Here is a 24,605-nt window from a genome sequence, read left to right on the forward strand (position 1 = left end):
GTGAGAGAGTGTGTGTGTGAGTGTGAGAGAGAGTGTGAGTGTGTGAGTGAGTGTGTGTGTGTGAGAGTGTGTGAGATCTTTCCACTGGTGCATCACTACCTGAAGGTCTTTTCATCAAACTGATTCTTTTAGTTAAAACGTTTCACTCCAACAGGCGAAATCACTCGCTGCCGTTGTGTTGGGAGAACAGAACCTTCTAGATTTGCTCTGAATATTGTCCAGTTTTACTTTGGTCCAACAAAGACTTGGTGGAGGTTCTGCGTGGGCCCGGGGAGCCCCGCCTGTCGTGTTCTGCTGAGCCAAACCCAACGTGTCCTTTACTGCTTCGGTCCACAAACGCCCCAACGGTCCCGCGGACGTGCCGGCGTCTTAATGACCTCCCAGACTTCGCTTGTCTCCACTCGTCCAGTCCAGCCCGATGAAGGTGAGACTCATGGTCATGAAGATGAAGCCCAGGGCTGTGAAACACGCCGCCTGGAGGCAGAACAGCCGAATGTTCTATGATGTGACCTTCACCTCCGACCTTCACCTCCGACCTCTGTTACAACTGTCTCTACCAACCTGGATCTTTGGTCTGGAGTTCATGGGCTCCTGACTGGTCGGGATGATGCGGATGTAAAACAGTCCTGGGAGGATGAAGATCAGGCTGGGAGCGGTGGTTGCCCCTGGTAACAGAGGACACATCAATGGTTGCCATCACAGATCACCATCTGGCTGAAGCTTCCACGCTGGGCGACCTCTGACCTGTGATGCCGAAGATGTCGCGGATGTCTGGGACCAGGATGACCAGAAGGTTGACCACGAGCAGCAGGCAGAGGGCGATGCAGACGTGGCGCAGCCAGTGAAACGGTCTCCCTGGAAACAGCAGCTGCAGGAGGGCGCGGCGAATCTGGCAGGACACGAGCACACGTGCACGTCTGAGGTACGGAAGCAGCGTTAAAGCACACGTTCATTCCATGTTCAAATGGAAACGTGGAGCGTGGGGGTGTCCTGGCGGGGGCTCGCACTCCTGGGCCTCCCTGGGGAGGGGCCACTGAACAGCTGTACCTGGGATTCAGAGTGGACCAGCTCCCCATCCTCAGTGTTCTGTGGACCTGGATTTGACTGTATCCCTTGAGGATTCCTGTGGGTACTGATCTGGGGTGTGGGGGTACCGGACCCCCTTAAACGGGCCGTAACCAGTTACCAGTGAGGGTCGGACAGAGTCTCCAGGTCCAGTCTGGGTGTTCGGGGGTCCACATTGTTGGCTTCCTTGTTTGCTCCGTAAGGCCCCCATCAGGCTGGGCTCCCCAAGACCAGGGTCCTACACCCTCCCCCAAAGGGTGACCCAAATAATGAGGCTGTGGCCTCAAGGGGCCAAAAAGACGTCTGCGTTCTCCCTCAGGGAGGGGCTCAGTATGGATGACCTTTGACCCCACCACGCCAGAACATAGGCCCTCTGGATGGTTGTGTGTGTGTGTGTGTGCGTGTGTGTGTGTGTGTGTGTGTGTGTGGACTCACAGGAAACAGAACCACGGGTACAGTCAGAGTGACGGCAACAAGAACAGCAACTCGAACACAGAGGATCAGAGTGTCCAGAGGATCCACCTGACTGTAGGTATGAAGAAGCTCTGCTTCGGTGTTTTCTGCACACACACACACACACACACACACACACACACACACACACACACCACACACACACACACACACACACACACACACACACACACACACTTAGGTGGTGACCAGGTCGTGTTCACGAGTTCTGCAGATGTTTCCTCACCGTAGAAGGTCAGGTATCCAAATATGGCTGTGAAGAAATACATGGTGAACATTCCCAGGATGGAAACGTTCCCAATGTTCTGCATTCTTCTCTTGGTGGGACTTCCGGGACCAAAGCAGACGGAGATTTATCAGATTTTAATCATGACGAACATCAAGCTGCTTCTGCGTTTCCACCATCGTCTCCTCTCTGATGATCGGAGCATCTTACTTGCTGAGTTCTGTGTAGATGGGCAGAACTTCGGGATGACACACGAAGGCGAAGGCCAGGATGGGGATGGTGTACGCCGTCTGAAATTGGGATGAAGTTCTCACGTGACTGAGGGAGCGTGAGGACGACTCACAAGTTCACGCGCTGGAGGGTCAAAGCCGACCTCTTGGTTGATGGTGAAGTACTTGGTGGTGCAGCCGTCGTCTGGGACCAGGTCGCTCACAGACGCGTTGCCAAACGTTTGCAGAGGACACGTGATGTTGAATTTCTTGTAGATCACCTGAGGAGACACAGACGCACCTGTTCACACACCTGAAGACGGCCCCTTCCTCCCTGGGCTCCTCCTCCTCCGAGAGCGTTGGCCAGGGCTAAAGCAGCAGGTAGCTGCTACATGCAAACTCATATTTCTGTTATCCAGGAGTTCATTTATTCCATGTTGCTGATACGAGCGCACGTGGGAGGTTATTACACGTTCAGGTGGGCTGTAATAACTGTTAATAAACCGTTATGATGGAGGGGCTAAAAACATCATCCTCGTGTTGAGCTGCAGCGCCCTCTTGTGTTTGTAGCAGGTGGCCACAAACGTGTGGTTGTTACCTGTTGGAGATCTCACCTCCATGACCGCTGGGTCACGTGACCGCTGGGTCACATGACCCAGCGGTCACGTGACCCAGCGTCTGAGGCTCACCGCTGACAGGAAGAAGACCATACAGGAGAGGGAAAAGCCGCTGGTGTATCCGAGGTAGCCTACAGGGACATGAGAGGAGCACCTCAAGACCATGAACAGCAACCACAGACGTCCCAGACGGGGTTCGAGGGCGTACCCAGGTGCTTCATCAGAGCCAGAGGGAGGATGATGCTGAGGGTGACGATGATGATCAGGTAGTTTCCATTCATGAACCAGTTGCTGTTGATCACACACACACACACACACACACACACACGCGCGCTGGCACAAATGTGGCTCAGCCTGCAGTAACGTGTCATCGAAGCCAAACTTTGGGTCTCACTCAGAGTTGGACGTCTGTCCCAGGAAGGCCTGGATGACCAGCGGCAGCTCCGACTTGATGATGAACAGGTAGCTGGACATGGCTGCAGGTGAGCAGAGGAGCAGGTCATGTGACGTCCTGGGAGCCGTTCAGCACCCTCATGTCGTCTTTGTGGGTGTAATTAACGTGTTGTGAGCACTTCGAACCCCTCACCTCCGATGTTGTGCAAAGTTATAACAACGGCAGCTAAAATCTTCCCTGGATGTCCGAAGGCTCTGAGGCCGAGCTGCTCGTAGGCACGAATCCCTGGAACAGACGGGCAGGTGAGGAGCCAGCGGGGCGGAGCCAGACCTGCAGCAGGTGAGCCTTACCCACGACCCCCGCGCTGCACAGCAGGAGGTGCACGGAGTAGCAGGACAGGCAGGCGATGCACGTCAGCAGGACGCTGCAGACACAGACGCCATCTTCTCACCGCTCGGTGATGGAGGAGGAGCTCCTGCTGGCGGAGCTCCTCCCACACTCCCACACCTGTGTGTGTGTGTGTGTGTGTGTGTGTGTGTGTGCACTCACAGGAAGAGCACAATGCCCGTGTTCGACATGGCGTACGACAATCCCAGAATGCCGCTGCCCATGATGGCGTTGCTGAGGTTGAAGACGGACATTCCGAACGTAGTTTTACCCTCAAACTGACGGAGCACAAAGAGAGACCGTTAAAGACAACAAGCAGTGTTCACACACACACACTCACACACACACACACAACACACACACACAACACACACACTCACACACACACACACACACACACACACACACACACGCACACACACACACACACACACACACACACACACACACACATACTCACACATACTCACACATACTCACACACTGACACACACACACACACGCACACACACACACACACACACACACACACACACACACTCACACACACACACACAACACCACACACACACACACACACCACAACACACACACACACACAACAACACACACACACACACACACACACACAACACACACACACACACATACTCACACACACACACACAACACACACACACACAACACACACACACACACACACACACACACACACACACATACTCACACATACTCACACATACTCACACACCACACACCACACACACACACATACTCACACACACACACACACAAGCTGAGATGGAGCACCTTCTCCGTCCCCTAACCCCCTGAATTCCCACCAGCCCATCCAAAAATTCCCTAACCCTGATGTTGCCCCCCCCCCTTGTTCACACCACCTCCACCCCATGTGTTTACTCCACCCCCCGGTGTTGGCCCCACCCCCGCCCCTTGTATTTGCTCCACCCCCGCCCCTTGTATTTGCTCCACCCCCCCCCTTGTATCTGCTCCACCCCCCGGTGTTGGCCCCACCCCCGCCCCTTGTATTTGCTCCACCCCCGCCCCTTGTATTTGCTCCACCCCCGCCCCTTGTATCTGCTCCACCCCTCCGGTGTTGGCCCCACCCCCGCCCCTTGTATTTGCTCCACCCCCGCCCCTTGTATCTGCTCCACCCCCCGGTGTTGGCCCCACCCCCGCCCCTTGTATTTGCTCCACCCCCGCCCCTTGTATCTGCTCCACCCCCCGGTGTTGGCCCCACCCCCGGTGTTGGCCCCACCCCCTCCTCATCAGAGACCATTTGAGTTACAGAGGAAGTCATTTGTGTGTTTCTACTCACATCTGTGAACTGAGGACTTTTCGATCCATCATTCTTCTGATGCAGAAACGTTGTCGTCTCTGGTATCAGTCTGAAATATCACAGTAATATATAAACAATATATAGATATATGTCGGGGAACGCAGGGAGTCAACGTACCCTTCCTCCAGAGGAAGAGCCGCATCGTTTCCATTTGAACGTTTCTGCTCTTCCATATTTACAGATGTTTCAGCAGAACAAAAGGATTCACGTGTGTCAAATCTGAGGATGAAAATAAAAGATATTGAAGTTATTACAAAGAGGAATCATCCAAATGATTCATTTAAAGCTCCGTCAGAGAATGAAGCAGATGCTAATCTCGTCTGATGTGGCCGGTTCTCCTGAGTGGGCCAGGAGAACCGGCCTGAAGACGATTGGTCTCCACAACATCTCCACACCAGCCTCAGAGCTGTGGAAGGATCAATCACGGAATCGTGGCTGAGCAGGAAGGAGGAGGTGGAGGCATCTGTGTCCAGGATCGTTTGTTCTCTTCATCGTGTCCATCAGACGTGCCGATAAGAGCTCAGAATGAGCCTCCTGCTCCGGTCTCACACTCATGTTGGAAACACCTTCACCCCAACCTGCACGTGTGAAGCCAACAGATCCAGAAGAACCATAACAGATTGGCTTGGCAAAGGTTCCTGATTGAGGATTTCAGGATTCTGGCTCCTCACCCTGTCCTCATCAGACATGACTGCAGCTGTCCTGGTCCCACCCCATCCCCCAGTCACAGACTTTTGGACACAAACACACGTGTGACATCATGTTTTCGCTGACATCTTTTACTTTCACCTCGTGCACACGCGGCTGACGTGCGTCAGAGTCATTTAAAGATCTCAGAACTCCACATTTTTATTATGAAGCCGTTGAAAAAGTTCTCATTACTTATTATTTTCCAGAACCTTCTATCGTCGTCCTGAAAATAATTTGCAGAAGTTTGTGGACTTCAAGAAGAACTCTCTAACTCTCGACCTTCTGGATCAGGACGAACACGTGGCAGATCAGACTCACCAGAATCAGAACCGATGCCAGAGGAGCCTGAAGACCACTGACCTGCGTGGTGAAGTTCTGAGGTGAGAAAGAGACCAGATCAGGATGTCCTCAGCAGCGGGGGGGGGGGGGGGCACATGTGACATCAGACCCTGTAGCTCCTCCCCCTGCCAGAGACCACGTTATCTGCATCTGTCTGGGCGCCCTGAGGTTCAGTGGACTCACACTTTGGACCCTTCTCTGAACAGTCTGTTGATTCACAGGGTTGCGTAACCAACTGCTGCACCAACGTGGAAACTTTCCAAACAAGCAGAAATATGAGACCGGGGATTCGGAGAGAGCCGAGCAGGAGGGAGAAGACGTGGTCGGGAGAAGACGTGGTCGGGAGAAGACGTGGTCGGGACACCGACGCAGGAGTAAAGATGACGTGAGTAAAGATCAAGGAACCAACGCAAAGATGTGTCAGAATTGTGTTTAATGAAACGGCATCAATAGAGAAGGACCCTGATCCGGAGCTACGGTACTGATCCGGAGCTACGGTACTGATCCGGAGCTACGGTACTGATCCGGAGGTACAGCCGGCGCTCCTGGTGTTCCCCAACACGCAGAACATCTCCTTCCTTTAGTCAGGTTGATTTCTCTACGGGCTGTTACCACGGCAACACATTCCCACTGTTTAGCTTGTAACAGTAACATTTCATGAGGTGATCAGTTTAATTGCCCCGAGGGCTTTTCAATAAACAGGCTTGTTAAAGGGTTTAAAACCGGCACGACGACATCAGGTGACCATAAAAAAGAGCCCCAGCGTTCACCAAAGGCACGAATTTAACAAAATAGTGTTTCTAAATGTTAGAGATGAGGAACAAACTCATCGTGAAGGTAAAAAAACTAGCTGAAAGGTTTTTGTGCAAACTTCCAGAGAGCGGTTCCCCCCCGCCTCAGGGTAAAAGAGGCCAGAACCTAGGGCGTGGCGTCCTCACAGGGCGGCGCCGCAGGACTATCGAGCAGCTCGAACATGTCGTCGATGACCTGCCACAGACAGTTGTCCAGGGGGAAGTCGTTGTCCACCAGGTTCACCAGGAAGTAGTTGTCATGGATGTACTGGATGATCATGCGTGACGGGGACTCGTCCTCGTACAGTTTAGCCCACTGCTCGATCCACAGGGCGAAGGCTTCATCCTGAGGCAGCAGGGTCACACGCACGCACACACACGCACGCACGCACACACACGCACGCACACACACACACAGGAGAATGAAGAGCGCATGGATGACATCTGCTGATTGACAGTAAATCCTTCTGATCTGTTGGTGCTTCCAGGATCTCCTTGGATCTCCGTGGATCTCCGTGGATCTCCGTGGATCTCCGCCTCACCTTCCAGGACATGAAGCTGACTGGATCCACGACGGTCGGCTGGACGATCTCCCGGCCTGCGAAGATGCCCCAGGTCACGGCGTTGGGCTGCATGTCCGGGGCGTTGGTCAGGTTCCGACCCTGCACGTTAGCATTGGCGAGTGTGACAGGTGATCACGCGCACACACGTCGTGCACCGGCATGGAACGACTGAACATACGTGCACGTTGACAATGTGGTAGTTGACTCGCGGCTCATACTTCTTCAGAACTTTAAGGAGAGCCGTCACATTTTCACTGGAAGTGAAGAACTCCAAGTAGGCCTGAGAGGTTCAGCACAGAGACACACGTGACCTCACAGCTGGAACAATCTGAAGCAAACGGTAACTTCCTGATTTCAGGCATTAGCACGTTTTAGCGTGGACACCTTCTGGTAGACGTATCCCCCTGCTGGTCCCCATCCTACAATTGGGTCAGTAGACGGTTTTCCGTTGATGTTGGGCTGCGAGTTGATGGTGAGAACTCCTCGTCTGTTCACTTTCTCCAGCTCATCCTTCAGCAAATTGGTTTCCTGGGCCAGAGGCTCATCGTTCCAGGGCAGACACAAAACCTGGAGAACACAAGGGTGAGGCGGCAGAACCGAGGACACCCGTCAACACCGGCTGCACGGACCCTTTCAACACCTGCGTTACACCTGTTTGGAACAGACAGAGACGTTGGAGCCCCCCCCCAGACTGTCAGGGGGCGTGGCCTGCATCTTTGTCTAACCTTCATCCTCAAGCATGTGGTGTCACTACGACCATTTGGCTGCTCCAGAGCAGGTCCAATCGGTCATCAGCTGTGCGTTCACATGATTTATACAGCTAAAAGTGTGTGGAAATAATCTTCATGTCTGATGTCTCCTACAACTTTAACCTGGGCTCAGCTTCCAGAATCTTCCCATGTGTCCCAGAAAGACGGATGGGACACTGAGAAGATTCCTAATTGCTCCTTAGAAGATTGAAGGAGCAACTCTGCACCTTCACCGGCTCCTCCTGGTCTTCAACACGCTGTCACACACACGCCTTTAAGGTGCATTTTAGACACTTCTTAGTGTTGTTGCTCTTTCAACCAGGAAGCAGCAGATTGTTGATTCCACATCAACAATCTTTAAGACCGTTAAAGCAGATCAGAAGCAAAGAAACCTGAAGGCTGAGCGGAAGGTCAGACTGACAGGTAAACGTGTGAATGTTCTCCACCTTCTGTCCACAGCGGTTGGACTGAGCTGTGATGTAAAAGGTGAACACCTCGAAGACGCTCTCCTCACTCAGCAGCTCCTCGCCCCACATCTGCAGCAGGGCCTCTTTGGAGGACTTGCTCTTCAGGTAGAACAGGTAATAGTCATTTAGCTCACCGAACGCTGGAGATGAAGAGTTTCCCCTGAAGGCATCAGAAGACTGACATCAATTCCAGTCACCACTGAAGACTCTCGTAGGCGTTCATAGTCCTGAGTAAGGACATTATGGAGGTTACCATCTGCCATTGGGGAAGTCGTCCCAGTCCTGGGTTCGGTAAATGTAGCTCTTGGGTCTTGATGCCCAGAAGATGGGTCGAACATCTTCCACCTTCCGTTTGGGGTGTGCGCTCACCGCCCAGGGAAGAGGTCGTCTGCCAGAAAAGAGACACTCAAACTGAGCACGACACTAAGATTTGTGGCGTCTTGCAGGTGTGTGAAGGATCAGACGCGAGGAGCATCAACGATGGAGCGTGAGAAGCTTTAGGAGCTGTTTGTTTCTGCACATGTTGAGATCCTGAGAGGATGAGCAACACTGGCGGATCCTTCTGGGTCAGAACAGCACTGACCTGGGGTCTTCGGTCCACAGACCCAGCTGTCGAAGAACCTCCATGGTGGCTACCTCCCGGTTCAGAGTGTAAAAGTGGAGTCCGGGAACCTTCCCGCTGTCCAGAAGCACGCGGCACATCTCCACCGCCAACTGGATTCCATAGTTCCGAATAGCAGCATCGTTGTCTTTGATGGGCTCGAGGATGCTGGTGATTTCCTCCGGGACCTCCAGTTTGGACAGTTTGACCAGCTGGCGCAGAGACTGGTACCCCTGCAAGTCCATGTTCTAGGTCAGGCATGGGCAAACTACGGCCCGGGGGCCACACGCGGCCCGTTAAACGTTTTAATCCGGCCCGCCAAACTTGAAAAATTAAATGAATAAACCTTGTTAATGTTATATTTTCACTGCAATTCTGGTGTTTTCCCACTAGAAAAAAGACAGTCAGGAGGAGAGTGATGGTGATATCCTGAAGGATAACAGAACTTTCAGTGCTTTAAAATAGAAATGGTTATTAATTTTTTTTTAAAAGGCACATTTTATTCATTTGATTTTAAGTGTTTTAAGACTCATTCCAAAGTCAGATATTTTGTTGTAATGCTTCTCTTCATTTTCATTTGAAATTAAAGCACATGTTTTCTCCATATCCCAAGATGTGTATTTTTTCTCCAATGAGGTGAGGTTACCAAAGCACTCCATCCATCCATCTGCTCCTGGTCCGGCCCCTTTGTCAAATGTTAGAACCCATTGTGGCCCACGAATCAAAATGTTTGCCCACCCCTGCTCTAGGTTCACTTACACTTGCTGCAGCTCCTCTCAACACCTCAGTGAAAGGATCAAACAGAGAAACACCGCTGGTACCTGAATGGGGAAAATTCCAGGTAAGATGGGACACGTGATTCCAATCGTCCTGCAGTCGTCCAGGAACTTGAGGAAAGTCTCAGCCCTGAAGAAGAGCTGAGTGATGACAAAGTCTGCTCCAGCATCCACCTTCTCCTTCAGGTGGCGAAGGTCCTGCTGGTAGCTCTCTGCTTCAGGGTGGCCCGTCGGGTATCCTGGACAGACACAGCCTTCAACCTCTGGAGAGGACAGACAAGAGGACAGAAGGGGACAGGAGGGGACAGGAGAGGACAGGAGAGGACGGGAGAGGACAGAAGGGGACAGGAGAGGACAGAAGGGGACAGGAGAGGACGGGGGACAGAAGAGGACAGGAGAGGACAGAAGGGGACAGGAGAGGACAGGAGAGGACAGAAGGGGACAGGAGAGGACAAGCACACCTGCCACACAGATGTCAAAGTAATCATCAAACTCTGAGCGGATGTGTTTCACCAGGTCAACGGCATAGTTGAAGCCTCCCTCCTCCTCCTCCCAGTCTGCTCCCACCGGGTCTGTGCAGAACATCAACAGGAACCCGTCAGGAGGAACCCGAGACAGGAGCTCCTTCTGACAGACTCAACCTCAGCAGCCGACAGATGAGGAAGCTCCCATGTAGCCATGTTAATCCTTTAACATCCCATAATGCTATAAAATGAAGACCTTTTCATCTAAAAAGCATTTCTGAACTGTGAGGACTGTTGCTGTGGAGCGGTTGCTCATCTCAAGCCTGTGCAGGTCCTACCTCCCCGCAGCGCCATGATGTTCTTCAGGCCCAGGTGCTTGGCCTTGCCCAGGTAGCCTGTGATCTTGTCTTTCGTCTGGTTGCAGCAGGTCAGATGGAGGATGCTCTCCAGGCCACAGTAGTTGACTGCTGTGCTGGCAATCATCATGGACGAGGTCTCCTTGTCAGAGCCCGGGTCCCCGGCTGGGTGCCACGTGATGTCGATGAACAGGGGCCCCCCAGAACCCATCCGGTCAAATCTACAGAAAGCAACGTCATCCTCGTCAGCCTTATTAACGTTAACGAGGCGCTTGCCCTTCCTCTCACTCCACCTTGAGATGAGGTTGACGGCTCCGCTGGCTGTGCGGGGAGGAAAGAATTCCAGCGAGAACCAATGATCTCCAGACTCAATTCTCCTGCGCATTTTGTCTCGTAACCTGTCGGAGCGGTCTGCATCCAGCACCGGCGTGGAGCACCTGGAGCTCTCCTTGGAACTCTCCCCGCTGCTGTTACTGGCTCCGCTGGAATCGGCCTTACTTGACTGCCAATTGCTGTCCACGCTCTGAACCTGGTTCACCATGATGGCCACTTACACTGGGGACAGAAACACATCGTTGCCATGGGTCATCTTGTGTCCAGACTAGGCACAACTCAGAGTTCTGGATGCATCTTTACTCTGTGTGGAAACATTTCAAATGCGAATAACCCAAGAACATTACTGGGTGCAAGACTGCCACCTGCAGTATGGGAGGCTCACAACGACCACACGGCTGGAGAGTCAATGTTAGATGTGCAACACTCTTTAAAATAAAAAAAACCCTAAGAATTAAGTGCCTGTGAAAACATTAGTTTTATCACAGTAATCCGAGTTCATGCAACAGGACTCAACGCCGTCTGGGTTTGGAGACCTGAATCTGGTTTTTGCTGTTCCACTCGGCCAGTTACTTAAGGATGCAACAGCAACAATGAGGCCAAGATCCAGGTCCTCCTTGAGAAGAAAGACCCCCAAAATGGTCGCTGCAGTCCCAGAGTCAAGCTTGATCAAACAAAAGTCTACTTTATGGCCACGTCTCTGCAGCTATTTGGTAAAACATTTGTCATGTGAGCAGACGCGGTGCTTTTAATGACCAGTTTAGATTTCTATACGAAGACCTCTTATGACGCAACTAACCAACTTTATGCGGTTGCTCTTGTAAAAGAGGATCGGCGCGTCCACGTGCACATGGGAACTTTTGTCCATAAGTCGCGCACACGCTCGAAGCTGAAGAGGTGCGTAGGGTTAAGGTTAGGGGACGCACGAAAACCACGCTGCTCCTGCACAAGTCGCCTAAAGGCAAAATAAAAGCGAAAGCAGAAGGCGCCTCACATCCCACGGCCAGTCGTCTTTGTGCGGACTCTCGGACACTCGATGTTATTGGGACGTAAACGCTGCGGCTAAGCTGTGCTGCGCATGCGCACCGCAGCCACGCACAGGGCTAGCGGCTAGCTGAGCGCTATGGACAGACCGTGTCATTACGTCACCTCGTTTAACAAATTTGGATCATTTCAATTCCTTAACAACAAAATATAGGGTGATTAAATCACCACCTATCACTCAGAACTTCTCTAAACCAGCCAAAAGTCATGCAATTTGTGTTTCCTCACAACAGGAAGTAAACCCTTAACGCAGGCGGAACTCTCCCCCCCCCAAAACTTTATTGAAACTGATAAGTGTGCTACCGTATCAGTACATTTACAATATTCTATAATTAATGCCAATCAATTTACATCTTTTTGCTCCTGTGGCAGAGCGACCCAAAGTCTCCCACTGTATTTTAAGTGACGCCTGAAAATATCTCTACCATGATAATGGTAACGAGATGCTTTGCATCTTTCTACGAACTTCCAGATTTACATTTATTACGCGTTTAATAATGAATTTGTATTGTTTAGCATAAACAGTTATTTGGTCACATCACCTTTAAATTAGATTTTTGTCAATAATTTTCGCTACACAGCAGGTGATAGATTTGTAAATTGTAGGAATTGGGAATTTTCAAAGACACGGTAACTTCCTTCTTCAGCTTTTCGGACGAAAGAAAATCCGTGTTTGATTTATATTAAAACCTATTTGAAATATACGGTTTGGTGTTTGGTTAATATCTTTCTGAGAAGGGCTGGGGACAAACGCGTCATCAGGCGCGTCCTCCACACGTGAATGGAAGTTTCAGTTTTACTGCAGGCGTGAACGCACCGTGACACAACAAGGAAGATGGCGTGTTTGGGGAACTGTGCGTGTTGCCAGTGTTGCTGCTGCAGAGATGGAGAGTCGCGGACACCCGAAGAGATGGTAGGCCCAGCACGCGTAGCACCTCTGTTACTGTGGCTTTAATCACGCGTGTAAATGGTTGGAAAAGCTTTGCGTCTCATCCGCTCCCGCTTTTGTGCGCGCGCTCCACCCTGCTCCCAGGCTCTGCTCCCAGGCTGCTCCCGGGCTCTGCTCCCGGGCTCTGCTCCCGGCTCTGCTCCCGGGCTCTGCTCCCGGGCTCTGCTCCCTCACAGGGACGCTAATTGGCTCTTTCTAGAGAGCCACAGCCAAATCTATAGAATCATTGCGTAATTGTAGCACCAGTCTCTCGCTCCTTCGGTCCGCCTCCAAATGAACTGGAGGATCCCGCAGCTCGAGTCTGCACCGGGTCCCTGATTGCTTCCTTGGTGGTGATTTGCATTATTACGGGATGGAACATCCGGCAATCATGTGATGTTGGGCATTAAAGAGTGTGAATTGGGTGTCCATGGCCCACCCGTGGACACTTGTCTTCAGAGGGGTGTCCCTCAGGTGGACAGCTGAATCCCGTCGTCCTGCTCTGAAGACAACAATGTTCCTGTTTTAGTCAGAGAACAAAGCTGGGTTGAAAGAGGCGTAAAGGAAGCATCTTTATTAAACTGGAAGAACCAGTATCTTGCTCCGTCCAAATGTCCTGGCATCTGTCCCCAGGAAGTTTCACACCCAGCGTCACATGATGCCACTCTTGACAGGAATGTACTGGTGAGGTACCTTCACCTGATGGCACGACCACACCTCAGCTTCAGATAAACATTGGTTTAACTGTGGGAATCATGAAATCAGGTCTGCGTATGATGAACCACGTGAAGGGGCGCGTGACCACAGGAGCTCCAGACCGGCCCCCATGTCTCGCAGGTCCTCATCTTCTCATCTTTGGTCTCTTCTTCTCTCTCTCTGTTTCAAAGACTATTTTAGGGGGGATCAGAGACGAGGAAGATGAGATTTTACCCAGGAAAGACTACGAGGCAAGAACCACATTGTCTCGGTCCACGTTGATGTTGCTGGTGTAAATAATAAAGGACGGACGTTTCATCCAGACGGTATTGATCAGGTTTTTCTCTTGGGAATAACAGAGTTTGGATTATGACCGCTGCATCAACGAGCCCCACGTGGAGGTTATCGAGAAGATGGAGAGTAATGTAAGTAGAACCAGTCCTGGACCCCTCTGTCCCAGTAGAACCAGTCCTGGACCCCTCTATCCCAGTAGAACCAGTCCTGGACCCCTCTGTCCCAGTATAACCAGTCCTGGACCCCCTCTGTCCCAGTAAACCAGTCCTGGACCCCCTCTGTCCCAGTAGAACCAGTCCTGGACCCTCTCTGTCCCAGTAGTATAACCAGTCCTGGACCCTCTCTGTCCCAGTAGAACCAGTCCTGGACCCCCTCTGTCCCAGTAGAACCAGTCCTGGACCCTCTCTGTCCCAGTAGAACCAGTCCTTGACCCCCTCTGCCCCAGTATAACCAGTCCTGGACCCTCTCTGTCCCAGTAAACCAGTCCCGGACCCCCTCTGCCCCAGTAGAACCAGTCCTGGACCCTCTCTGTCCCAGTAGAACCAGTCCTGGACCCCTCTGTCCCAGTAGAACCAGTCCTGGACCCCTCTGTCCCAGTAGAACCAGTCCTGGACCCCTCTGCCCCAGTAGAACCAGTCCTGGACCCTCTCTGTCCCAGTAGAACCAGTCCTGGACCCTCTCTGTCCCAGTATAACCAGTCCTGGACCCCTCTGCCCCAGTATAACCAGTCCTGGACCCCCTCTGTCCCAGTAGAACCAGTCCTGGACCCCTCTGCCCCAGTATAACCAGTCCTGGACCCCCTCTGCCCCAGTAGAACCAGTCCTGGACCCTCTCTGTCCCAGTATAACCAGTCCTGGACCCCCTCTGTCCCAGTAGAACCAGTCCTGGACCCTCTCTGTCCCAGTAGAACCAGTCCTGGACCCCCTCTGTCCCAGTAGAACCAGTCCTGGACCCCCTCTGTCCCAGTAGACCAGTCCTGGACCCCTCTGCCCTAGTAGAACCAGTCCTTGACCCTCTCTGTCCCAGTAGAACCAGTCCTTGACCCTCTCTGCCCCAGTATAACCAGTCCTTGACCCTCTCTGTCCCAGTAGAACCAGTCCTGGACCCCTCTGTCCCAGTATAACCAGTCCTGGACCCTCTCTGCCCCAGTAGAACCAGTCCTGGACCCCTCTGTCCCAGTAGAACCAGTCCTGGACCCCTCTGCCCCAGTATAACCAGTCCTGGACCCCTCTGTCCCAGTATAACCAGTCCTGGACCCCTCTGCCCCAGTAGAACCAGTCCTGGACCCCCTCTGCCCCAGTAGAACCAGTCCTGGACCCCCTCTGTCCCAGTATAACCAGTCCTGGACCCCTCTGCCCAGTCAGTAGAACCAGTCCTGGACCCCCTCTGCCCCAGTAGAACCAGTCCTGGACCCCTCTGTCCCAGTATAACCAGTCCTGGACCCTCTCTGTCCCAGTATAACCAGTCCTGGACCCCTCTGCCCCAGTATAACCAGTCCTGGACCCCTCTGCCCCAGTAGAACCAGTCCTGGACCCCCTCTGCCCCAGTAGAACCAGTCCTGGACCCCTCTGTCCCAGTAGAACCAGTCCTGGACCCCTCTGCCCTAGTAGAACCAGTCCTGGACCCCTCTGCCCCAGTAGTAGAACCAGTCCTGGACCCTCTCTGTCCCAGTATAACCAGTCCTGGACCCTCTCTGTCCCAGTAGAACCAGTCCTGGACCCCCTCTGTCCCAGTAGTAGAACCAGTCCTGGACCCCTCTGTCCAGTAGAACCAGTCCTTGACCCTCTGCCTGTCCCAGTAGAACCAGTCCTGGACCCTCTCTGTCAGTCCAGTAGAACCAGTCCTGGACCCCCTCTGTCCCAGTATAACCAGTCCTGGACCCCCTCTGTCCAGTAGAACCAGTCCTGGACCCTCTCTGTCCCAGTAGAACCAGTCTTGACCCCCTCTGCCCCAGTAGAACCAGTCCTGGACCCTCTCTGTCCCAGTATAACCAGTCCTGGACCCCTCTGCCCCAGTAGAACCAGTCCTGGACCCTCTCTGTCCCAGTAGAACCAGTCCTGGACCCCTCTGTCCCAGTAGAACCAGTCCTGGACCCCTCTGTCCCAGTAGAACCAGTCCTGGACCCCTCTGTCCCAGTAGAACCAGTCCTGGACCCCTCTGCCCCAGTAGAACCAGTCCTGGACCCTCTCTGTCCCCGTATAGAACAGTCCTGGACCCCTCTGCCCCAGTATAACCAGTCCTGGACCCCCTCTGTCCCAGTAGAACCAGTCCTGGACCCCTCTGCCCCAGTATAACCAGTCCTGGACCCCCTCTGCCCCAGTAGAACCAGTCCTGGACCCTCTCTGTCCCAGTTAAACCAGTCCTGGACCCCCTCTGTCCCAGTAGAACCAGTCCTGGACCCTCTCTGTCCCAGTAGAGAACCAGTCCTGGACCCCTCTGTCCCAGTAGAACCAGTCCTGGACCCCCTCTGTCCCAGTAGAACCAGTCCTGGACCCCTCTGCCCTAGTAGTAGAACCAGTCCTTGACCCTCTCTGTCCCAGTAGAACCAGTCCTTGACCCTCTCTGTCCCAGTAGAACCAGTCCTTGACCCTCTCTGTCCCAGTATAACCAGTCCTGGACCCCCTCTGTCCCAGTAGAACCAGTCCTGGACCCCCTCTGTCCCAGTAGAACCAGTCCTGGACCCCTCTGTCCCAGTAGAACCAGTCCTGGACCCCCTCTGTCCCAGTAGAACCAGTCCTTGACCCTCTCTGTCCCAGTATAACCAGTCCTTGACCCTCTCTGTCCCAGTATAACCAGTCCTGGACCCCCTCTGTCCCAGTATAACCAATTACTGACCCCTCTGTCCCAGTATAACCAGTCCTTGACCCCCTCTGTCCCAGTATAACCAGTCCTTGACCCCCTCTGTCCCAGTATAACCAGTTACTAACCCCCTCTCTCCCAGTATAACCAGTCCTGGACCGCCTCTGTCCCAGTAAACCAGTCCTGGACCCCCTCTGCCCCAGTATAACCAGTCCTTGACCCCCTCTGTCCCAGTATAACCAGTCCTTGACCCCCTCTGTCCAGTAGTATAAGCAGTTACTAACCCCCTCTCTCCCAGTATAACCAGTCCTGGACCGCCTCTGTCCCAGTATAACCAGTCCTTGACCCTCTCTGCCCCAGTATAACCAGTTACTAACCCCCTCTCTCCCAGTATAACCAGTCCTGGACCGCCTCTGTCCCAGTATAACCAGTCTTTGACCCCCTCTGTCCCAGTATAACCAGTCCTGGACCCCCTCTGTCCCAGTATAACTAGTCCTGGACCCCCTCTGCCCCAGTAGAGAACCAGTCCTGGACCCCCTCTGTCCCAGTAGAACCAGTCCTGGACCCCCTCTGTCCCAGTATAACCAGTCCTGGACCCTCTCTGTCCCAGTAGAACCAGTCCTGGACCCTCTCTGTCCCAGTATAACCAGTCCTGGACCCCCTCTGTCCCAGTAGAACCAGTCCTGGACCCCCTCTGTCCCAGTAGAACCAGTCCTGGACCCTCTCTGGCCCAGTATAACCAGTCCTGGACCCCTCTGTCCCAGTATAACCAGTCCTTGACCCTCTCTGTCCCAGTAGAACCAGTCCTTGACCCTCTCTGCCCCAGTAGAACCAGTCCTGGACCCCCTCTGTCCCAGTATAACCAGTCCTTGACCCCCTCTGTCCCAGTATAACCAGTCCTTGACCCTCTCTGTCCTAGTATAACCAGTCCTTGACCCCCTCTCTCCCAGTATAACCAGTCCTGGACCCCCTCCTGTCCAGTATAACCAGTCCTTGACCCCCTCTGTCCCAGTATAACCAGTCCTTGACCCCCTCTGTCCCAGTATAACCAGTTACTAACCCCCTCTGCCCCAGTATAACCAGTCCTGGACCCCCTCTGTCCCAGTATAACTAGTCCTGGACCCCCTCTGTCCCAGTAGAACCAGTCCTGGACCCCCTCTGTCCCAGTATAACCAGTCCTGGACCCTCTCTGTCCCAGTAGAACCAGTCCTGGACCCTCTCTGTCCCAGTAGAACCAGTCCTGGACCCCCTCTGTCCCAGTAGAACCAGTCCTGGACCCTCTCTGTCCCAGTAGAACCAGTCCTAGACCCTCTCTGTCCCAGTAGAACCAGTCCTGGACCCCCTCTGTCCCAGTATAACCAGTCCTGGACCCCCTCTGCCCCAGTATAACCAGTCCTGGACCCCCTCTGCCCCAGTATAACCAGTCCTGGACCCCCTCTGTCCCAGTATAACCAGTCCTGGACCCTCTCTGTCCCAGTAGAACCAGTCCTGGACCCCCTCTGTCCCAGTATAACCAGTCCTGGACCCCCTCTGCCCCAGTATAACCAGTCCTGGACCCCCTCTGCCCCAGTATAACCAGTCCTGGACCCCCTCTGTCCCAGTATAACCAGTCCTGGACCCCCTCTGTCCCAGTATAACCAGTCCTGGACCCCCTCTGCCCCAGTATAACCAGTCCTGGACCCCCTCTGCCCCAGTATAACCAGTCCTGGACCCCCTCTGTCCCAGTATAACCAGTCCTGGACCCCCTCTGCCCCAGTATAACCAGTCTATCCTCTCCCAGACAGCTAAGAAGCAGGAAGCTGTGCGGTGGGTGATGATGTTTTCCATCGGCGTCACCGTCGGTCTGGTCAGTGAACTTCTGGTTCCTCCTCCTTTTCCTGAGTGATTTGAGGTGCGTTGCTATGGTAACCCACACGTTGCCTGTCCTCCAGGTGGGCCTGCTGGTGGATTTCTTCGTACACCTCTTCACTCATATCAAGTTCAGTGTGGTGGGGGACTGTATCTTTTGCACCCTGGTGTTGAGGCGTGATGTGTGGGGGTGTGTGTGTTGGGCCGTCATGTGATGCCCGGTCAGGTGTATCAGCACGTTGCCCCAGGTGCACGTGCCACGTCTCGTTTTTTAGCTTCATGTGTCGGTGTGGTTGTCCACCTGAAGCCGCCTCCAGCTGTGTGGAGCGGTGCAGCGAGGGCGGCTGCCTGGTGGTGTCTCTGCTGGAACTGCTGGCCTTCAACTGCACCTTCATCTTCATCGCTAGTCTGGTTGTGCTTGTTGAGGTGGGGCTGTGCACAACACACGCTCTCCTCTGTACCACCGTCACCATGCTCACCTGCTCACCTGCTCACCTGCTCACCTCCACCTCCAGCCAATCGCTGCAGGTTCGGGAATCCCGGAAATTAAAAGTTACCTTAATGGCGTGAGGATCCCTGGAATCGTTCGCTTCCGAACCTTCTTCTGCAAAGTGACGGGAGTGGTGTTCAGCGTAGCTGGAGGTAACGTGAGAGCTGGCGGCTCTCCGCTCGTTCTTCTGAGCTCATGGCACCGGGACATTTACTCACCTCTCGTCTCCTCAGGTCTGTTTGTGGGAAAAGAAGGTCCAATGATCCACAGTGGAGCTGTGGTGGGAGCTGGTCTCCCTCAGGTAGACACACACACACACACACACACACCGGCAACCTGCACGACGCCTGTCCTGTTGCCGTGGCGATAGCCATGTTACCAAATGCCTCTCAGTTTCAGAGCATCACTTTCAAGAGGATCAAATTGGACTTCCCGTACTTCCGCAGCGACAGGTACAGCTGCTCACTTGCTGCCTGCAGCTCAGACCACCTGCAGGTCGTGGGCTCATCATGTTCCTCCTCTCAGAGAGAAGAGGGACTTTGTGTCTGCGGGCGCTGCTGCCGGCGTCGCTGCTGCTTTCGGGGCTCCCATAGGTGGGACTCTCTTCAGCCTGGAGGAAGGCTCCTCCTTCTGGAATCAGGCCCTCACCTGGAAAGTGGTAGGTCGAGTCATGCGTGAGGTGTGAAGGCATGAAGGTCGGGTGTGTTCCTACTGACAGTCTGTGGACTCAGCACGCGCCAAAATTCAAAAGTCAGTTTTTCTTAAAGCGTAAAATGTTCACTGAAGATCTGCGCACCTGACACATGCTGAGAACATTCCCGTGTGGAACAGGAGATTCCTTCCCAAACAAAAATTGTGCGTTATTCTTCCAACTGGTGTGTTGGTTGTTGGGTCCTGGGCTGGACTGGTCCCAGTATGGCCCCCCCTAATGGACCGTTCCGTTTTTCCTCTCCTCCGCAGCTCTTCTCCTCCATGTCGGCTGCTTTCACACTCAACTTTTTCCGATCAGGAATCAATTTCAACAAGTGGGGGTCTTTCCAGCTGCCTGGGCTGCTCAACTTTGGAGAGTTCAAGGTAACCGCCAGTCAGTCCTGGCAGTCTGGTGACGGTGGAGGGGGCATGAATGCAGAAACAGGACCAGATCCTGGAGGATCACCTGGCTCAGGCTGCAGCAGATCTCCCATCCAGCCAGACATGAAGTCTTCCTGCCCAGAGACCAGGTCCAGACCTCCTTTCTGCCCCCTCCCCCACCCAGAGAGGAAGCTCCGCCCCTTTATGCCAGATTGTTTTTCATGAGTTTGTAAAAATCTATTTCCACTTTGACACAAAAGAAGGAAGTTGTACAAAAGCATTTAAAGAGGAAAACATGAAAGCAAAGAGGTTCTTTGAGAAGCAGATGAAAGATTGAGCCGCTGGATCTGTGGTTTTGCCCGATCAGTGTCCAGACGGAGACAAGAGCTGTCACCTGTGGACGGCCGTTGACCTGGCCTTCTTCATCATGATGGGCGTGGTGGGCGGGCTCCTGGGGGCGCTCTTCAACTGTATCAACAAGGCCTTGGCCAAGTATCGCATGAGACACATCCAGCCTAAAGCCAAGTTCATCAGGTGACCCTTGGAGCCAACACGGGGTCCACCACCCACATCCAGCCTCACACTCAGCCTTACTGCCTTTTTCAGGGTCCTGGAGAGTTTGCTGGTTACCATGGTGACGACGGTGGTGATTTTTGCTGCGTCCATGCTTCTGGGAGAGTGCCGTGACCTGCCCCCCTCCATGATGCCCAACTCCACAGTGGGTCACCCCGAGTGGACGTCTCGCACGCTTGTTTCGTGTCTTCAGGTGGAACATTTGGAAATGTTTGTTTGCAGGTGCGGAGCAGCGAGGACATCAACTCCACCATCCGTCAGTTCTTCTGTCCCAACAGGACCTACAACGACATGGCCACGCTGTTCTTTAACCCGCAGGAAGCTGCCATCCATCAGCTGTTCCATCAGGACGGTGAGCCCCGCCACTAACTGGACGCTCCGCCTCCAGCTTCTCTCTCACTCATCATTGGCGTCATGGCAACTGCTGTTTGCTGTCCCCATCAGGCACCTTCAGTCCCATGACCCTGTCCCTGTTCTTCCTGCTCTACTTCCTGTTGGCCTGTTGGACCTACGGCGTGTCGGTGCCCAGCGGGCTCTTCGTGCCGCTGCTACTCTGCGGCGCCGCTTTCGGACGCCTGGTTGCCAACATCCTCAAAGTGTAATGAACATTTGTCCTGATCTTTTTGGATGGATGGGAGTGAGTGATGACGGTCCGGGACAGAACCGGACAGCTCTTCGTCCTCTGACCTGAGAAAACTTCCTCTTTCAGGAAACTGGGCATGGGCATCTACTCCGGGACGTTCGCTCTGATCGGGGCTGCTTCCTTCCTGGGGGGCGTGGTCAGGATGACCATCAGTCTGACTGTCATTCTCATCGAATCTACCAATGAAATCACTTACGGCCTTCCCATCATGATCACGTTGATGGTACTGTGTGCAGCTCCACGTCACCCGTGCACGATGCCAACGGGACTAACCGGCTGCGTCTTGATTCGCAGGTCGCCAAGTGGACCGGAGACTTCTTCAACAAAGGAATCTACGACGCCCACATCCAGCTGAGAGGAGTGCCGCTCCTGGAGTGGGAGACTGACAGCCAAATGGACAAGTGAGATCCAAAACAGAAGGTTCCTGTTTCCAGCATTGGTCGGTTCTGGGCTGCGGTAGAATCAGGAACCTTTATTTGAACAGGCAAAACGTTGGACTCCCAACAGAAGCGACCGACCGAATCGCTGCACAAGCATGAGTTGTCTCCATTTTAAGGATAGAGGATAACCCTAACCCCTAACCCCTAACCCCTAACCCTGACCCTGACCCTAACCCCTAACCCTGACCCTGACCCTGACCCTAACCCTGACCCTAACCCCTAACCCTGACCCTGACCCTAACCCCTAACCCCTGACCCTAACCCTAACCCCTGACCCTGACCCCTGACCCTGACCCTGACCCTAACCCCTAACCTGACCCTGACCCCTAACCCTGACCCTGACCCTAACCCCTAACCCTGACCCTGACCCTGACCCTAACCCTACCCTGACCCTGACCCTAACCCCTAACCCTGACCCTAACCCTAACCCCTGACCCTGACCCCTGACCCTAACCCTACCCTGACCCTGACCCCTAACCCTGACCCTGACCCTAACCCTACCCTGACCCTAACCCCTGACCCTAACCCTGACCCTAACCCTCCTACCCTACCCTGACCCTAACCCCTAACCCTAACCCTAACCCTGACCCTGACCCTAACCCTGACCCCTAACCTGACCCTGACCCTACCCCTCCTAACCCTAACCCTGACCCTGACCCCTGACCCTGACCCTGACCCTAACCCCTAACCCTGACCCTGACCCCTAACCCTGACCCTGACCCTAACCCCTAACCCTGACCCTAACCCCTGACCCTAACCCTGACCCTAACCCTCCTAACCCTAACCCTGACCCTAACCCCTAACCCTAACCCTAACCCTGACCCTGACCCTAACCCCTGACCTAACCCTGACCCTGACCCTAACCCTCCTAACCCTACCCTGACCCTGACCCTAACCCCTGACCCTAACCCTGACCCTAACCCTCCTAACCCTAACCCTGACCCTAACCCTGACCCCTGACCCTAACCCTGACCCTAACCCTCCTAACCCTAACCCTGACCCTAACCCTAACCCTGACCCTAACCCTAACCCTAACCCTCCTAACCCTAACCCTGACCCTAACCCTGACCCAACCCCTAACCCAACCCTCCTAACCCTAACCCTGACCCTGACCCCTGACCCTAACCCTGACCCTAACCCTAACCCTCCTAACCCTGACCCTAACCCTAACCCTGACCCTGACCCCTGACCCTACCCTGACCCTGACCCCTAACCCTGACCCTAACCCTGACCCTCCTAACCCTAACCCTGACCCTAACCCCTAACCCTGACCCTGACCCTGACCCTAACCCTAAACACATCGGACCCGAGCGGCCTGTACAGTTGTGTCTTCAACAACCACCCGGAGGTGGGGGTCAGAGGTCACATGTTCTTGCTGAAGGGTTTGACTCATTGATTTGCAACAGTTAATTAGCAATAATTGGTGGATTTCTTTGGTTTTAGGGCAGCAGAAACATGACGGATGTTTTCTGTTCCAGGCTGACAGCCAGTGACATCATGGAGCCCAACCTGACCTACGTGTACCCCCACACGCGTGTCCAGTCTCTGGTCAGCATCCTGCGCACCACAGTGTACCACGCCTTCCCCGTGGTCACTGAAAACCGCCAGAATGAACGAGACTTCATGAAGGGAAACATCTTGGTCAGCAACAATATCCACTACAAGGTCAATCCTGCAGAAAAAGAAGGATTTCAGTGCTTTGTTCCATTAGATTTGCTCGACCGGGCGGTTCTTCTTCGTCTTCCTCCGTTAGCCTTGTTTTAGCCGGGTGTGTTTTTCTCCGTGACCAGCAGGCGGTGCTGTTGTCACGAGTGCGTTCACAAACACCACGAAAGATTATTATCCCGTTTACAACACATAAATCATGGAATCACTCTGATATTGAAGCCTGCACACGAACATCCTGTTGGCTCATCCTCCTTCTCCCTGATGGAGCAGAAGTCCAGCGTCGTGTCTCGTGCAGCTGAGCAGAGGCGGCGCTGCCAGTCCATGAAGTCCTACCCGTCCAGTGAGCTGAGGAACGTCTGTGATGAGCAGAACTCGGCGGTGGAGCCGGCAGAAGAGGGCGTGGACCTGCTGCAGCAGATGTTAGACAGGAGGTGAGAGGCAGCCTCAGGCCGTCGGCGTGCTGCTCTTCACTCGTTCACGCTTCACCCTCTCATCTGTGGTCGCTCCCAGACACGCCCCCTACCCCAACCTGTACCCGGACCAGTCTCCCAGTGAGGAGTGGACCATGGAGGAGCGCTTCAGGCCTCTGACCTTCCATGGACTCATCCTGCGCTCTCAGCTGGTGAACCTGCTCATCAGGGGCGTCTGCTACGCTGAGAGCGAGTCGGTCAGACATGCACGCTCACGCTCACGCTCACGCTCACGCTCACGCTCACGCTCACACAGAGGTGGAGGTGGAGGTGGAGCCACACGTCAGGATGCTTCTGTTCCTGTTGCAGAGCGCCACCCAGCCCAGGCTGTCGTATGCCGAGATGACGGAGGACTACCCTCGGTACCCGGACATCCACGACCTGGACCTGACGCTGCTCAACCCTCGCATGATCGTGGTACGAGCCGTCGCCCCCCCCCCCCCCCTGGGAGGAGCAGAGCTGTCAGAGACCGTGTGATGACTGTTGTGTGTTCCCAGGACGTCACCCCGTACATGAACCCGTGTCCCTACACAGTGTCGCCCCACACCCGCATCTCCCAGGTCTTCAACCTGTTCAGGACCATGGGCCTGAGACACCTCCCAGTGGTCAACGCTGTGGGGGAGGTGAGAGCTCCGCAAGCCGTATACAAGGGTTATAACAGCTTTACAAGGGAGTCTAACTGTCATAAAGGGCTTATAACCGCTTTATAACTTATCAGATACTTATAAAACAAGGTTATAACTGAAGACGTATAGAAGTTAAGGTTTATAGCAGCTTTATAAT

General features: G+C 53.9%; 3 protein-coding genes across 4 annotated transcripts in view; 1 reads left to right on the forward strand and 2 right to left on the reverse strand.

Moving 5' to 3' along the window:
• Positions 1-201: 201 nt before the first annotated feature.
• On the reverse strand, positions 202-5,844 carry slc38a5b (solute carrier family 38 member 5b). The gene is made up of 16 exons (XM_057041651.1): positions 5,738-5,844; positions 4,847-4,948; positions 4,709-4,778; positions 3,535-3,650; positions 3,336-3,409; positions 3,178-3,270; positions 2,986-3,067; positions 2,800-2,882; positions 2,664-2,722; positions 2,139-2,255; positions 1,976-2,055; positions 1,766-1,866; positions 1,501-1,625; positions 745-889; positions 562-665; positions 202-474 (listed from the first exon to the last, which is right to left on the reverse strand). Exons 2-16 carry the CDS (start codon positions 4,900-4,902, stop codon positions 370-372), a joined length of 1,410 nt encoding a protein of 469 aa, XP_056897631.1. The 5' UTR covers positions 4,903-4,948; positions 5,738-5,844; the 3' UTR covers positions 202-369.
• A 330-nt stretch (positions 5,845-6,174) lies between these two features.
• mthfr (methylenetetrahydrofolate reductase (NAD(P)H)) lies at positions 6,175-12,167 on the reverse strand. Of its 2 annotated transcripts, none has more exons than XM_057041632.1 (12): positions 11,853-12,167; positions 10,819-11,080; positions 10,508-10,746; positions 10,167-10,277; positions 9,751-9,944; positions 8,912-9,162; positions 8,582-8,716; positions 8,308-8,488; positions 7,497-7,679; positions 7,291-7,392; positions 7,092-7,211; positions 6,175-6,895 (listed from the first exon to the last, which is right to left on the reverse strand). In XM_057041632.1, exons 2-12 carry the CDS (start codon positions 11,064-11,066, stop codon positions 6,677-6,679), a joined length of 1,983 nt encoding a protein of 660 aa, XP_056897612.1. In that variant the 5' UTR covers positions 11,067-11,080; positions 11,853-12,167; the 3' UTR covers positions 6,175-6,676. The 2 variants fall into 2 exon arrangements, with proteins under 2 accessions (XP_056897612.1, XP_056897611.1); XM_057041631.1 differs by having other exon boundaries at positions 11,658-12,167.
• Positions 12,168-12,640: 473 nt separating this feature from the next.
• The window catches only part of clcn6 (chloride channel 6), a 14,043-nt gene continuing 2,078 nt past the window's right edge, over positions 12,641-24,605 (forward strand). The window contains exons 1-22 of the mRNA XM_057041656.1: positions 12,641-12,815; positions 13,718-13,777; positions 13,886-13,951; positions 18,400-18,465; positions 18,551-18,617; positions 18,775-18,893; positions 18,983-19,109; positions 19,191-19,258; positions 19,351-19,409; positions 19,483-19,615; positions 19,918-20,031; positions 20,396-20,562; positions 20,635-20,746; positions 20,824-20,953; positions 21,046-21,199; positions 21,311-21,467; positions 21,539-21,645; positions 23,163-23,349; positions 23,623-23,783; positions 23,863-24,019; positions 24,132-24,239; positions 24,320-24,445. Coding sequence (XP_056897636.1) covers positions 12,738-12,815; positions 13,718-13,777; positions 13,886-13,951; positions 18,400-18,465; positions 18,551-18,617; positions 18,775-18,893; positions 18,983-19,109; positions 19,191-19,258; positions 19,351-19,409; positions 19,483-19,615; positions 19,918-20,031; positions 20,396-20,562; positions 20,635-20,746; positions 20,824-20,953; positions 21,046-21,199; positions 21,311-21,467; positions 21,539-21,645; positions 23,163-23,349; positions 23,623-23,783; positions 23,863-24,019; positions 24,132-24,239; positions 24,320-24,445 — 2,523 coding nt within the window. The 5' untranslated portion in view covers positions 12,641-12,737. The remainder of the gene's footprint in view (positions 12,816-13,717; positions 13,778-13,885; positions 13,952-18,399; positions 18,466-18,550; positions 18,618-18,774; positions 18,894-18,982; positions 19,110-19,190; positions 19,259-19,350; positions 19,410-19,482; positions 19,616-19,917; positions 20,032-20,395; positions 20,563-20,634; positions 20,747-20,823; positions 20,954-21,045; positions 21,200-21,310; positions 21,468-21,538; positions 21,646-23,162; positions 23,350-23,622; positions 23,784-23,862; positions 24,020-24,131; positions 24,240-24,319; positions 24,446-24,605) is intronic.

The sequence above is a fragment of the Takifugu flavidus genome, chromosome 8, assembly GCF_003711565.1.
Source record: "Takifugu flavidus isolate HTHZ2018 chromosome 8, ASM371156v2, whole genome shotgun sequence".
NCBI classification, from domain to species: Eukaryota; Metazoa; Chordata; class Actinopteri; order Tetraodontiformes; family Tetraodontidae; genus Takifugu; species Takifugu flavidus.